Raw genomic sequence first — 13,498 nt, 5'->3', positions numbered from 1 at the left:
CGGAGTCAAATGTTTGAAGCCCTGCCTTGGGATAGTGAGGCAGTAGTTTTTCCATGTCCTGTAAAAGAAACAATTTGTTGTTACAAATGCTCTTCAGACCCTGACAACACCATCCACAGAAAATTGCAAGGGCTGGCATCTCCATGATAGAGCTCTCCCAGAGGCTGTACTCCTTTCAATATTACTTATGTAGGACACCGCTGCTGGATTGCTGCTATAAGCAGTGTTTTACTGAGAGGGCCCCTTAAGACAAGAACCTGTCATTACTTATACCATCGTCTTCCCTGTAGATGGCCGTCAAGATTGTTGAGCCTAAGCAGGAGTGACACTTTAAATTCCTTCAGACCATTCAAGCTGTCTTCCTTGATTTCCCTGAACCTTATCCTTCTCTGGAGTAATCAATTCTAGTTGTTTCCCTTTTTTTATTATTGCCTGCTTTTATGTGCCTGGTACTGCTGAATATAATCTGCATCAGAGATGATACCCCATGACCTGAAAAATCATTTGGCATCAAATTAAAGCACTCGTGTATAACAAGCCTACTGACTGCCATCATCAAGCATAGTAGACTATTATTCTTTTGTTTGAAATGGCATCTTGATTTTTGTCATTTGAATTTATCCAAATAAAGTTTTTTGGGGATTTCCACTGTTTAAATACTCTTCAAGAAATTTCTGCTGAGTTTTAGTAGAGGCATTTGCACAACTCTTGGAGATATGCCACTACATTATTTATTAAAACATTTTAAGTGGCTGTATAAGATCTTTGTGTAACTTACTGTAAATGTCAGTACAGTAGACAACTGTACACTGAGAAATTCCTTACTTGGCAGTACATGTATCTTAATGAGCAGTTTTATAATGAAAGAAGATAGGTTTATGCTTACACCCCTACAGTATTTAGTGCTGAGTTACTTCTTGTCTGGTTGATCTAGCTGGCAAGCATCCTACCAAATCACCCCCAAGAAAACAAACTTGGAGAACTATGAAAACTCTTCAATGTTGATTTGCTGTGACTCTTCAAAAACAGTTTGATTTCATACTAAATGATATAGTAAACTCATTTAAGCTTGTCAGTCAGTACCAGTCGTATTAGACCCTGAAGAGAGACTGTGGGCAGTTCTACACTTAATGCTACAGCAGCGCAGCTGCACTGCTTCAGTGAAGATGCTACTACTCCAAAGGGAGAGCTTTTCCTGTCGGCATAGTTAATCCACCTCTGCAAGAGGCGATAGCTATGTCGACGAGAGAAGCCCTCCTGTTGACATATTGCATCTACACTGAAGATTAGGTTGGTATAACTGCATTGCTCAGAGGTGTGGATTTTTCACACCCATGAGCGACATAGTTATACCAGTGTAAGTTTATGGTGTAGACCTGGCCTGAATGCCATTGTAATATCTTAGTGCCACTAGAAGAAAATAAGTGTTGCAGTGAAGTGAAATGAGTCAGCTGCAGTATGTAGGTTGACTCAGTTCCCTATTCACGTGATAACAATGAGAATTCCAAAAATTTGAACATCAAAGCTTCATCTCAGTTTTTTGTCTTTTGAACCTCTTTTGATCTCAGTACTGGTTAACATCCAGTAATCGAAGTAGTGATGGGTGAAAGTACCAGTAATACTCATAGTGGGTGGTGGTGAAGCGGTGAGAAATGTGTAAAAAAAAGTATTTAGACAGGACCAGTAGGTGTAAGACTTGAAAGAGGGAAAAAATAAGGGTCTATTATTTCTGTAGTACTGCTTCAAATATCCTAATTATTGGTTGAACAACTCATATCAGACTGATATTTTTTGAGCAAACTGTTAATTTTATTGAGTTGCTCATGTGTGCTTGGCTGTTATTTTTGACAGTGTTAATCTTCGTTGTTAAGCAATTGCAGTTTCTATGATTGGCTGATCATAAAGAGATGTTTTAGATTTAGAAGCAGGGTTTACTGTGACAATTGGTCAAATGCCACCAAAACAATTTCCAAAAGCCAAATTTGGGCACTTTCAAAAATCATGTTCATTGTAAGGGATCTTCCAGTGTATCCTGATAAGTACATCTTTCAGAATTAGTTATAAATGTGTGTCCGTTGGAGTGTATGTTTCCTAGTAATATAATAACCACAAGACACATCTTTCTGCAATGTAGAAAGAAGTAAAAGTGATATATTTTTCTGCTTAATTATATTTGCCTGTAATAGTTCATTTAGGTACAGAGGTGGCTGCCATAGCAAAAAAGGAAGCTGGTTTGTTTTAATTTCTGATCATTATATTCCTAAAAGAATTTGTTCAAAGGACAATATCATGCATCCTTCATATCACTTTTAGTTATGTTTTTGACAATTTTTGCCAAATTTATGTAAGCTCTTAGTCATTTGTGGACAGCACTTCTGATCAGCTTTAACTGTACATTTATAAATTAGAGCTTGTTTTCAAATTAGAGCTTAGTACAGTATTTTGATCCTTCATTAGTTGGTGTTCGTAAATGATTTGAGGCCTTAGGATAAAGGTGGCTATAGAGAAACAAGGAATTTATTATTATTTTGCAACATCACTTTTCCCCAAAAAGAAACATTGACTGCATCAGCAGATTACTGCATGTTGAAGTAAAAGTAGTTTAAATTCATTATAGGTCTAAAGAGAGGAGAGAGAGATTCCATCTTCACTGTTTTTCTTTTTTTGTATTTATTCTGAAAACAAGTTTCATAGACTCTCTATTTTTTTGTAGGAGTGTTCAGTCTTGGAGTCCCTGTAGATGCCCTCTTCTTCATTGGCAACCAGCTAGTGGCTACTAGTCATACAGGGAAGGTTGGAGTGTGGAATGCTGTGACTCAGCACTGGCAGGTGTGTTGAACTGAAGCATTTTATTAATACATCGGTGTTTATCAAAAACTGATACGTTTTATGAGGAAACAAGAACAAAATCCATTTTTTTCAGATAATGCATAAATGTTATTTTTCTAACATCAGCATTTTAATATTGTAAGACTCTGACTTGTGCCTATCATTTTGATATCTTCAAGCATCATGCCTTTAGGTATTTTGTCTCCTAGAATGTTTCAGAGTTTATCTCTATATAATACTGTTGAGCATTCCATTTCTTTATGCTCTTAAATAAAAAAAGAGAACTTTTAGGCATATAAAAATATTAAATGTCATCCATGAGTGTCTTCAGAACCTTCTTCCCTTGGCCACTACCACTGGTTTAAAAGCTTTGTTTTCCTAATGGGACCCCATGCTTGAACTCAGATATGTAGTTCCAGTAGGAAATTTAATATATTACAACGAAAAGTGGCCACAGTTCTCAGAGGAGCATATCCAAAACTTCAGATATGAGTTTGTAAGTCTTTTGTGACCATGAAAAGTATGGCACAAACTGAGACTCTTCCTTTTATAGCACTGTATATCATGCCTCAAAAGCATCTATTTTATATCTATATACATCATAGAAATGCTGTGATTTTTTTATACATATTATGCATTCTGACAACAGGAATAGAGATTCTTGGATTCCAGACAAGACTGAGGGAAGAGTTTGGGCATTCATGCAAGAAACAAACCTTGTAACACAGCCAGATGAATGTCTCCATGGTACAACGTAGGGACAGAACGTAATGAAATCCGAGGCTGTCTTGCAAATCTCAAGTGGCAGAACTGACCCGAGGCTCACTCCTGCGACTGCCATAGCACTAGTTGATGAAGTTCTGATTTGGCCCTTTAGCAACAATCCTGCCAATGAATAACACAGAGAGTGCAAAAAGGCAACCAAAGCGGCACAGTTCTTTAGTTATATAGTGAGGGCTGACCTAATATGTTTGCATCAAATGAAACAAGCTGAAAGGCCTTTTTAAAATCTAAATTAACACCATGCAAAATGCAAGAAACCATTTGAAATATTTTTGAAGTAATGCCACTTTTTGATTAGGATAAAGTTTCACAAAATATGCTGGTGGAACAAGGTGAAAGGAACTGTCAACTTAGGAAAAAGAATTGGCTTCTTCATATGCCCTCCTTTGCTTCCTTCTTTATTTTCAGACCTCATAGATAGATGTGTTTGCAAGGCAAGAATTTGAACTTTTTTTCAGTTCTGCTAACTGAGTAACTATCAATATTCTCTCCCTCTGAAGTATGTGGATCAGTGTCCAGTTACCCAGGAAAGAATTTTCTGTAGTATCTGGCTGGTGAATCTTGCCCATATGCTCAGGGTTTAGCTGATCGCCATATTTGGGGTCGGGAAGGAATTTTCTTCCAGGGCAGATTGGAAGAGGCCCTGGAGGTTTTTCGCCTTCCTCTGTAGCATGGGGTACGGGTCACTTGCTGGAGGATTCTCTGCTCCTTGAAATCTTTAAACCACAATTTGAGGACTTCAATAGCTCAGACATAGGTGAGAGGTTTTTCGCAGGAGTGGGTGGGTGAAATTCGGTGGCCTGCGTTGTGCAGGAGGTCAGACTAGATGATCATAATGGTCCCTTCTGACCTTAGTATCTATGAATCTTTTTGAACTTGTAGCTCTCTGCACTGTGCCACGTGATTTTGGTCTGGAATTTACCAGTAGTATTATAAACATCTTTTAAGACAAGTTTCAGTGGTAGCTGTGTTAGTCTGTATCTTTTACTTCATACATCTGATGAAGTGGGTTCTAGCCCATGAAAGCTTATGCCCAGATAAATTTTTTAGTCTCTAAGGTGCCACAAAGACTCCTCTTTTAAGAGGTTTTGTTAAAGTTACCATTCTGTATAGCAATTTAATATCGTCACTGTTCCTAGTCAGATTCCTAAGACTTTTGTATCTCCTCATCAGACCACTACTTGTAATAGCTGCTAGAGTCCTTGGGCTATCACAAGAATTTGGTTTAGGTTCCCTTCTGGTGTCAGTTGGATTTATTTTTAGTGAGGAAGGGAATTTTTGACAACCTTCACTATCCCTATCAAGGTGTAAAAGGTTACTCCCACCCCTGACCTTGTATAAATTCTGTGTCACAATTCTGAATTGCAGCTGTCTCAGAACTCTGGTTCTCCAGGGTTAGTCACACAGGCTTCTGGGACATCAAAAACAATTTGCAAATTCTGGAAATCAATAAGTTAATATAAATTTATGAAACTATTAACTATACTTCCCCTCTCCCTAACAATAAATATATCTGATCACCTACAACCATTTTGGCAGTAAAACATATTTCTTAGACCGTATTAAAGAGCTTGCTGGTAAAGCCCTTGAAAATTGCGAGAGCAAAAATAATAGGTGTAGAAACCAAAATGGTGTTCCTGATTGTAGTACTTAAATTGAAAACTGGGTAATTTTATGGCTATATCAACAGGATTGCTCATTGAAAAGGAACAGTGAATTTTCAGAAGAGCACATAGGCTCCCAAAGATAGCATAAAGGAAAAGATCTCATAAATGAGGGAAATGAAGCAGTTTTCATAAAGTAGATACCACAGTTCATTTCCCTTACTCTTCAGGTTTTTTTTTTTTTTTTTTTTTTAAATTAACTAGATTTGGAACATACAACAAAGGCCTCTGCAAAGACATGAGTTACTACCTTTTGAGTTAGAAGAGGGAATGAAAATTATAACCTTGTACAAGGTACTTCCACTTAGAGGGGGCATACTCTCAAATACAGTGCTGGTTCTTGGGCTTTTGTAATCCTGCTTCACAAACTAGAAAACGTAGAAGACTTTCCTCACAACCCACAGTCGTTAACACAAAAAAATCATTTAAACTTTGTGCTTCAGTAGGTTCTTGTTCTGCCTTTTTTGGGAGAGCCATTCTCAATTACATTGGGCAGGGGGGTTATGGTGTCCTGTGATCTTGGTATAAACACAATAAATACTCGATTCTCTTTAGTTGATGCTTTCCCATCCCCTTCTTTCTGAATTGCCCATAGTTCAAGCTCTACTTTTAAAGAAGATTTTTCTCTTTCAGCCGCTCTCCCTCTAGCTAAGAGAGATCCTTTATATAATTCCTCCTCAGGATGTTATAATTTTTTCTGTATCCATAATAGATTCTGGCGTCTCGTCCCTGATTCTCAGAGACTGGGGCAGACTAGCTGAGGTGGCTTTCCCTAATGCTCATTCCCCAGGCAAGATTTTGATGGCATATGATACAGCAAGAAGGTTATAGGCATTAGATAATCTAGCAGTGAAAATCAGTAATGTGTAAAGAGTTAGAGGATGTTGAGTTTTCAGTTTTTTAAATTGACAACACTGTATTAAATTGTTCACATAAAGATATCCGTCTGGCAAATAGTAATTCTCAGTGGCTTGTTTCTAGCCGCTTATGCTAGTAAGAACTGTTGTCATGTAATTTGAGTCTTATTTCTAGATGTATCTCAAGTTCTTATCTACGAGGTAAAAATTGCTCATCATTTGGTCACTTAAGCTATGTCTACACTATGAGCTAGGTGGCTGATCCCCTTGCTTGTGTACATATAGTCGCGGTAGCTCTCTGAGCTAGCGCAAGTATGAAATAGCAGTGTAGCCACGGTTGCATGGGTAGTGGCAATGGAGCTGTGCCGAATACAAACATCGAATCATAGAAGGGTCCACAAGGGTCATCTAGTCCAGGGGTTCTCAAACTTCATTGCACTGTGACCCCCTTCTAATAACAAAGTTATTACATGACCCCAGGAGGGGGCCAGAGCCCAAGCCCTGCCGCCTTGGGTGAGGGGAGAAGGGGCCACAGCCCGAGCCCCGTCGACTTGGGTGGGGGGAGAAGGGGCCACAGCCCAAGCCCTGCCGCCTTGGGTGGGGGTGGAGCTCGGGCTCGGGCTTCAGCCCTGTGTCCCAGCAAGTCTAATGCTGGCCCTGGCAACCCCATTGAAATAGGGTTATGATCCACTTTGGGGTCCCGACCCACAGTTTGAGAACCACTGATCTAGTCTAACCCCGCCAAGATGCAGGATTTGTTATGTCTAAACCATCCAAGACAGATGGCTATCCAACCTCCTTTTGAAAACCTCCAGTAAAGGAGCTTCCACAACCTCCTAGGCAGTCTGTTCCATTGTCCTACTGTTCTTACAGTTAGGAAGCTTTTCCAGAGACTTAATCTAAATCACCTAGGCTGTAGTTTGAACCCATTGCCTCTTGTCTTGCCCTCTATGGCAAGAGAGAACAACTTTTCTCCATCTTCTTATTGCAGCCTTTCAAGTATCTGAAGACTGCTATCCTGTCCGTCCGTCTGTCCGCCCTATTTCCTCTTTTGCAAACTTAACATACCCCCAGTTCCTTCAGCCTTTGCTCAGATAGCTTGCTTTCCAACCCTTTGATCATCTTTGTCACTTGCCTCTGGATTCTTTCCAGTTTCTGTACATTGATGAGCAAAATTGGACACAGTACTCCAGCTGAAACCAGTGGGTATATACTCAGCACAGCCTGTCCCTCCACTGCCCCATCTCTTCCTACCACAGCTACTCTGTTAGTTATACTCGCTAGTGTGTGACTGTGTATATATGAGCAGGGAAATAACACCCCTAACTCATACTGTAGACATAGCCTTAGGCAGCTGGCAGAGAATCCAGCTGTGCTATAAAAGGATGAATTTGACCAAAAATTGCCAGGGTCTGAAAAAGTGTGTTGCTTTGTGTGGTCGATCCAAGTTGAGGAAAAACACAAGTGTCTGTTGTATAGGAGCACCGAAAAACCTGGCAGTGCTGCTGTCTCACAAACAAGATAATAAAGAATGAATTTTACTCTGCTTGGTTTATTGTTGGTCCCAGTAAGTTGAGTTCTTTGGACCTTTTGAAAGTCTCCTCATGATTTCTGTTTTGATCAGCTTCATACGTGGTTTTATAGAGGTCACAAATTTGTCCTTCAGTGGTGTGTGTGTGTGTTCTTTTTCTGTCAACATTCCATTACTTAGTATGACTTCCCACCCCTGTGGCCAGCTAATGGAAAGAACCTATAGTAAGCTTACTGTAGATATCATGCTAATTTGTGGTATTCCTGAGTTTAATGGAGTTTCACCCATTCTTGCTACCAGAGGTGGCCATCAAAATTCAGTTTTATTAGAATGTAGACTAGGGCAAAAGTCTGTACAACAGATGATAGTACCTAGCTCTTGTATTGCACTTTTCATCAGTAGATCTCAAAGCATATTACAACAAATGCTTCCTTCTATAGCTGATTTGCTTGGATAAATAGAATGAAATGATGAGAAAATAGTATAACCACTAAAATACCAAATATTTTTATCTGTCAGGACCTAATGGACAAGTTAGGGCACTGAAGACTCACTGGCAGCACTTTAACGTGGCTTGTGTAGTCGCGCTCTAAAAAACCCACCTCCACAAGGGGAATAGCTACCAGCACTGGGGCACTGACTACACTGGCACATTACAGCGCTGAAAATTGCAGTGCTCCGGCGCGTGTTTTTTCACACCCCTGAGTGAGAAAGTTGCAGCACTGTAAAGTGCCAGTGTAGACAAGCCTTTAGTCTGCAACTTTTTCAGAAGCTTGAAGATTTGCACTTGTGTATCTTGCTGCATTGTGCATTCTAGTAAACATAATAGAGAATTTAGCACTTAGCAGGCCATGTCCTTAGCTCAAATTGGCATAGCTTCATTGAGGTCATACACTTTTTCAACAACAATCCTAATATTTACCACTTCACAGTGTAATTCAAATGCTAATTTATTCTCACAACATTTAATCCTTTCTGTCCCAACACATGACCACTTCTCCATGCCCTCAAAAAGAAAAGGAGTACTAGTGGCACCTTAGAGACTAACCAATTTATTTGAGCATAAGCTTTCGTGAGCTACAGCTCACTTCATCGGATGCCTTCAGTGGAAAATACAGTGACGAGATTTATATACACACACAACATGAAAAAATGGTAGTTATCATACACACTGTAAGGAGAGTAATCACTTAAGATGAGCTATTACCAGCATCTCTTGCCTTGTTTACTGTAACTCCCTTTCTTGTTTATACTAGGGAATTTTTACAGAAAATTCATAGTTTGCACCAGTATTAGCAATAAAAGGAGGGCTAATATAGTTCTAATATAAGGCCTTTGGCAGTCCTTTCCAGCACCACGTTTTTTGGCAGGTTTAGTTGACACAGAGCTGACACATTGCCAATACCAGCCACATACTCCAGGACTCCCAACATTGCCAAAAAGATGCAACTGAATTGGTGTTAGTTGTGGTGGGGATTGGTTGTAAATGGGCCTTAGTGTAGACCAGACACAGAATGTAATAAAGATGACACAGAGGATACCTGGTAAGATTCAGCCCTGCCCCTGGTTTCTCACTTGGTTACAGGAGATTATACTCCTGTCACACAGCAGGGCCTGCATCCATTGACTCTGTTGGTTACTGCTACGGTTTTCCCTCCATGTTATTTTTATTTGAATATTTAATGCAGGGGTCGGCAGCCTTCGGCACGCAGCCCATCAGGGTAATCTGCTGGTTGGCTGAGAGATGTTTTGTTTATTTCGACCATCCGCAGGCACAGCTCCCAGTGGCTGTGGTTCGCCATTCCTGGACAATGGGTTCCTGTAGCTCCCCTTGGCCAGGAACAGCGAACCGCGGCCACTGGGAGCTGCGAGGGGCCGTGCCTGTGGACGGTCAATATACAAATGTCTCGCGGCCTGCCAGTGGATTACCTTGATGGGCCACATGCCAAAGGTTGCTACCCCCTGGTCTAATGCAAATAAAAAACCCGCACAAGTTAACAGACACATCTTGGTTGGAGGTCAGGGAAAGTAACCTGAATTCCCTGAGAGATGACAGGAGTATTCTGCCCCACATAGGACATTTTGTCTATAATTACAGTTTCTGAATCTCAGTTGTCTTCTAAACACACACTTCTCCTTCCCTAAACAGTCCCTTCTGTTGTGGCCGCTCAGATGGGTTCTCTATGTGGAGCCTGGTTTTCTTTATAGTATCAGGGTATGTGCTATTTCTGTCTGTGCACAAGTACTGTTAGTAGCATTCTGGAAGTCCTCAGGAAACAGCCGGTGTCTTCCTTTAGGTTCTTTAGATGTCTTCTGATTCTTTGCAGGGATATTGTACAGAGATGATTATGTTAGGTGGTTTAGCTGTTACCTTGACAAGTTGCCACCCACTTTCTCATGGAACTGTTACTCTCTTCCACTTGCAATAGTGGTAACTGCTTCGTGTCTTGTAGTAATATATCTTCTGTTCTAGGCTCTTCACATACAATCCAGTAGACTAGTAGAGAGCACCTCAGGGTAATTGTGTTTGGCTTGATAAGCTTGTTGGAACTAAAGGTTTTTTGTCCTTCTGTTCTTAAATACCTGAACCCAGGAGACTAATGAACCATTATGAAGGTGTGTTGCAGTATTCTAAGAATTCCAAATATGGAATCATGGGCTTTTAAAAATCAAGTTCTTTGTGGTGATTCTTTTGCTATCCCATTTTACTGTGTGTAGTAAGAATTTGACATGGTGCACTTCAACTAATCCTAGAAAGAATTGTCTAAATGAGTTGCTATTCTTGACATTGTTGCTCAGTTTTCTTGTGCAGTAGCTCAATAGTAAAACATCTATCTAGGTTATTATATTGGCACTCATCATAGTAATATCTGAGCACCTTCCAAGAATAAAACTGAAACCTAGCTCAGATACTGTGCATCATACTGGTGAAGGAAAGCAAAAACTGACCACTTAAACTAAATAAACCCATCCCTTTAACTCTGGCAGTCTGTACTGAGAAAGTTTGCCCTCTGGAAGAAAAGTGCTATCTTCAATTAATATTTTGTTTTCTTTTGTGAAGCCTAACAGAGAATCTGAAAGTGCTGTAATTCTGCAGATTATTTGTAAACCAAATCTGAGTTTATGAGTAAATGTGAGTTACAGAAAATAACAAGAACTAGTTGTCCGGGCTTGCTGGAGGAAGGTAGCAGTGCTTTATGGTGAGGGAGGGGTGGGAAGGAGGTCCGAAACTGCTGCAAAAAGATGGGTGGTGGTCAGGTTGGCGGCACTGACTTCCCTCGGGAACATAAAGGTGGAAGGCTTTAAAAGGTGCAAGCTCTGGCATTGGAAGCTCCTTCTCCAAGCAGCAGACAAGGCAGCACCCACCCTCCCTCCCCTCATGGTGCGAATATCAGGTTGGGTTAAGTCCTGCCGTGGGCATTGCACTAGTTGCTCCTTTTTGGGTGGGGACTAGGAAGGAATTTCCCCTCACCTCCTATTGGCTTTGGTGGAGTGGAGTTTTTTCTCCTTCCCCACAGCGGGTGTTGGGGAGGACCTATTATGGTGAGGAGGAAAAGTGGTTAGGCTATCTGTCGCAACTTATTTTGTAAGTGTAGGGTGGATGTTCAGTGTAGGTACTCCATAGGGAAGGCATCCAGTGACCAGATAAATGGTCTGGTTAAAGGACTTAACAAGGATCTGCTGGTTAAAGGAAAGGAATGGAATGGGGTGGACGGGGAGAAGGAGGTTCGGGGATCCTATGATTGGTACGGCAGGGAGCCAACCCCTCTTTCTTATAGCCCACCTTAACTCTCCTATGAGGGAGGGTGAATGGTAAGGTCCAAGCCGTGAGGGACCTGGATGGAAAATGAAAGTGAGCTGGTGGAAGCCCCAGGTAGTTATTTGAATGAACATGGAGTTGCGTGCCAGGTAGTTCTAGACATCTAATAATAAAGTTGCGGCTTGATTAAATTCATATCAAGTGTCTCCTGCCCTTCTTTCAGTATAGCTGGACAACAGCTACGTTGACTGAAATTGAAATAGTGGTTGAGGGGAAAATCTTTTTTTTTTTTTTTTGGATTCAGTTTATGATGTGCATTTGACCATGCTCTATGTAAAATCAGTTTGACTGGGGTTTTTTTTTTTTATAGTGACTTCCATGCACAAGTATGATGACCCCATTCTCATACGGGGCAGGGAGGAACATAGCAGCTGATGTATCCTGTCTCTGCATAGGGATCTAAGGCAAAGGAGACATTCTTTTGGCCTCAGACTCAGGAACAACACCCTTCGTAGTTCTGACTCTGCACGGGACTGGACCTCAATGGGTTCTTGGAACTCAAGAGATCCTCTTTCGTTCCCTTAAGTGCCCTTTGTGGGGCTAAGAAATGACTGAAACATGGGAGTTAGAAGAGACCAGTTTTTTCTTCCATAGATCACTTGACAGGGAGGCCCTTTCTCAGCATTGCTGCTGCTTGGAGAGTCTGGCAGGGAGGAGTTTCCACAGGGCGGGAGAGGAGAAGAGAGAGGCTCAAATGCACTTGGAATGGTTGCTCTTGAATTTATTCATTCTCCCTTGCTAAAAATCAGCAGGGAGACAGGAAAAGAAAATCTGTTCTGTGGATTTTAAAATATTTATACATATAATATAAAAAGTTAGGATGTACTATTTAAACTAGCAGAAATTTGAATTTTTGAAAATCATTAATTTTGATATTTTCCCTTTTGACAGTATCATAATGCTGAATAATAATTACAGCTTCTAGTTGCCATGTGTCTCTGTGTCTGTATGTGCATATTTAAGGTGGGATTTTCAAAAACACTCAAGTGTTGGCTTAACTCTACCCCATTGAACTCAATGGTAAAACTTCCATTGATTTCAGTGGGAAGAGTTAGGCATATGGTGAGAGCTTTTGAAACTTCTACCTGGGGCAGTGGTGGGAAGGATTTTTTTGTTTTTGTTTTTTAAATTGTGGTATGATGCTCCACACAGCATAAGAATCAAAATGATTTTTTAAATACAAAATATTACAAGGAACAGCAAAGAAAATTGCAAATGAACTTACATTTAGAATTGAAAGAAAATGGTGAATTAATGTTTTATATTTCATTTACTGTTGTACTAGGTTCAGGATGTTGTCCCTATCACCAGCTACGATACTGCTGGATCTTTCCTACTGCTGGGCTGTAACAATGGCTCTATATATTACATTGGTAAGAACAAAAAGAGCAAAATTAAGATTAATGTTCAATTTTGTTAAAATAATTATTCCTAACAGGAATATTATTTCTTGTTCATAAATGTAATCATTATTATGAACTAACTTTAAATTTCTGCTGTTTTTTATTTGGATATCACTTATATTTTTTTATGCAGATATGCAGAAGTTTCCCTTGCGAATGAAGGATAATGATCTTCTCGTGACAGAACTTTATCATGATCCCTCCAATGATGCCATTACAGCACTCAGTGTCTACCTCACACCCAAGACAAGTTTGTATCATGCATCGTTTACATTCCCTTAAAACTCATTGCACATAGAGGCTTCACTTTCATATTTTAAAAGTATTTTAGATTTCTAACAGCTGTAGCACTGATAAGGCTACTTAAGGATTGTGTGCTATATTCCATTATAAAACAGTTATCAGTGTTTAATTGTCATTTTCATTAGTCTTAAAATTGGTGTACAGACTGTCAACCTGGGCGTGAATTTAATTTAAAAAAATATTTTAGAAAGGATATACTATGGTTTGGAATGGCAGATAGTATTGGTTTGGATTAAGTTGCATTCCGAAACCTCTTTAGGAAGATATTCACAGCACCTTTATTCTACACTTTAACCAGTTTTGTTAGT

The 13,498-nt window shown here is 40.0% G+C and overlaps 1 protein-coding gene across 2 annotated transcripts in view; it reads left to right on the top strand.

Moving 5' to 3' along the window:
• Positions 1-13,498, top strand: part of KCTD3 (potassium channel tetramerization domain containing 3) — a 63,828-nt gene that overhangs the window by 32,414 nt on the left and 17,916 nt on the right. For both annotated transcript variants that reach the window (XM_073338915.1, XM_073338914.1), the window contains exons 10-12: positions 2,714-2,829; positions 12,770-12,857; positions 13,021-13,137. In XM_073338915.1, coding sequence (XP_073195016.1) covers positions 2,714-2,829; positions 12,770-12,857; positions 13,021-13,137 — 321 coding nt within the window. The remainder of the gene's footprint in view (positions 1-2,713; positions 2,830-12,769; positions 12,858-13,020; positions 13,138-13,498) is intronic.

Source organism: Lepidochelys kempii, chromosome 3, assembly GCF_965140285.1.
Source record: "Lepidochelys kempii isolate rLepKem1 chromosome 3, rLepKem1.hap1, whole genome shotgun sequence".
Lineage (NCBI taxonomy): Eukaryota > Metazoa > Chordata > Testudines > Cheloniidae > Lepidochelys > Lepidochelys kempii.
The sequence above is the reverse complement of the archived record's forward strand: the minus strand, read 5'-3'. Positions and strand labels throughout refer to the sequence as shown.